Source organism: Condylura cristata, unplaced genomic scaffold (assembly GCF_000260355.1).
Source record: "Condylura cristata isolate star-nosed mole 26May11 unplaced genomic scaffold, ConCri1.0 scaffold00005, whole genome shotgun sequence".
NCBI classification, from domain to species: domain Eukaryota; kingdom Metazoa; phylum Chordata; class Mammalia; order Eulipotyphla; family Talpidae; genus Condylura; species Condylura cristata.
The window spans coordinates 44684217-44685012 of NW_004567106.1; the positions used below are offsets into that span (position 1 = coordinate 44684217).

At 73.6% G+C, this 796-nt stretch overlaps 1 protein-coding gene across 1 annotated transcript in view; it reads right to left on the reverse strand.

Moving 5' to 3' along the window:
* Window positions 1-516, reverse strand: part of NAMPT (nicotinamide phosphoribosyltransferase) — a 27124-nt gene extending 26608 nt beyond the window's left edge. The window contains exon 1 of the mRNA XM_004676923.2: window positions 204-516. Coding sequence (XP_004676980.1) covers window positions 204-260 — 57 coding nt within the window. The 5' untranslated portion in view covers window positions 261-516. The remainder of the gene's footprint in view (window positions 1-203) is intronic.
* Window positions 517-796: the final 280 nt, after the last annotated feature.

Here is a 796-nt window from a genome sequence, read left to right on the forward strand (position 1 = left end):
CCCCCGCAGGCCCCGCCTCCAGCCGTCCATCCCACCATCCCTCCTCCATTCACCTCCTCCCCACTGCAGAGCCAGCTTCACCTGCCCCATCTCACGGCCGCCGGCGCCCGCGCCTTCCTCCGGGGCCGCCCCCCGCCCGCTGCTCAGGCGTCCCCAACGCGCCCTCTTCTCCTCCGCCACCTGCCCCCGTCCCGAGCCTCTACCTTGTAGGAGTCGGTGGCCAGGAGGATGTTGAACTCGGCTTCTGCGGCAGCATTCATCTCGGGCCGGAGTGTGCGGGCCGCGCGCCGCGGACTCCCCGGCGCGGCTACGAGGAAGGAGAAAAATGGGCTTCACCGCGCTCCGTTGCTTAAGTCACCGCTCGGACGGAGGAGGGGGAGAGAGGGAAGCAGAGAGGAGGGGCCAGAGGAGGGCGGGCACGGGGAGCTGTGACGCCGGTGAGGGTGGTGAGGGGGTTGGCGGCAGCAGCGGCTGCGACTCGTGCGCTCGGAGTCCCGCGGCAGCCTCACCTCCGCTCAGATCCCGCACTCCCGCCCCCCTCCCATCACCCCGGCAGGGACGCTGGGGGGCGCGGCCGCGCGTGCGCAGCGCGCAGGGGGCGGGGCTGGGCGGGGAGGACGTGAGGCACGCGCGCTCCTCTGAGGCGCCGATCCCGGGAAGCCGGAGCCTGCGGGCCGCCCCAGCTCGTGACCCCTGCGCCCGCCACGGTTTCATTTCCCCCGCCCAGTCGGCGGGGGCGGGGCCCGACGAGGGGCGTTCCCAGCCTCGCCACTCCTGCGATTAGCCGGTTCGCTCG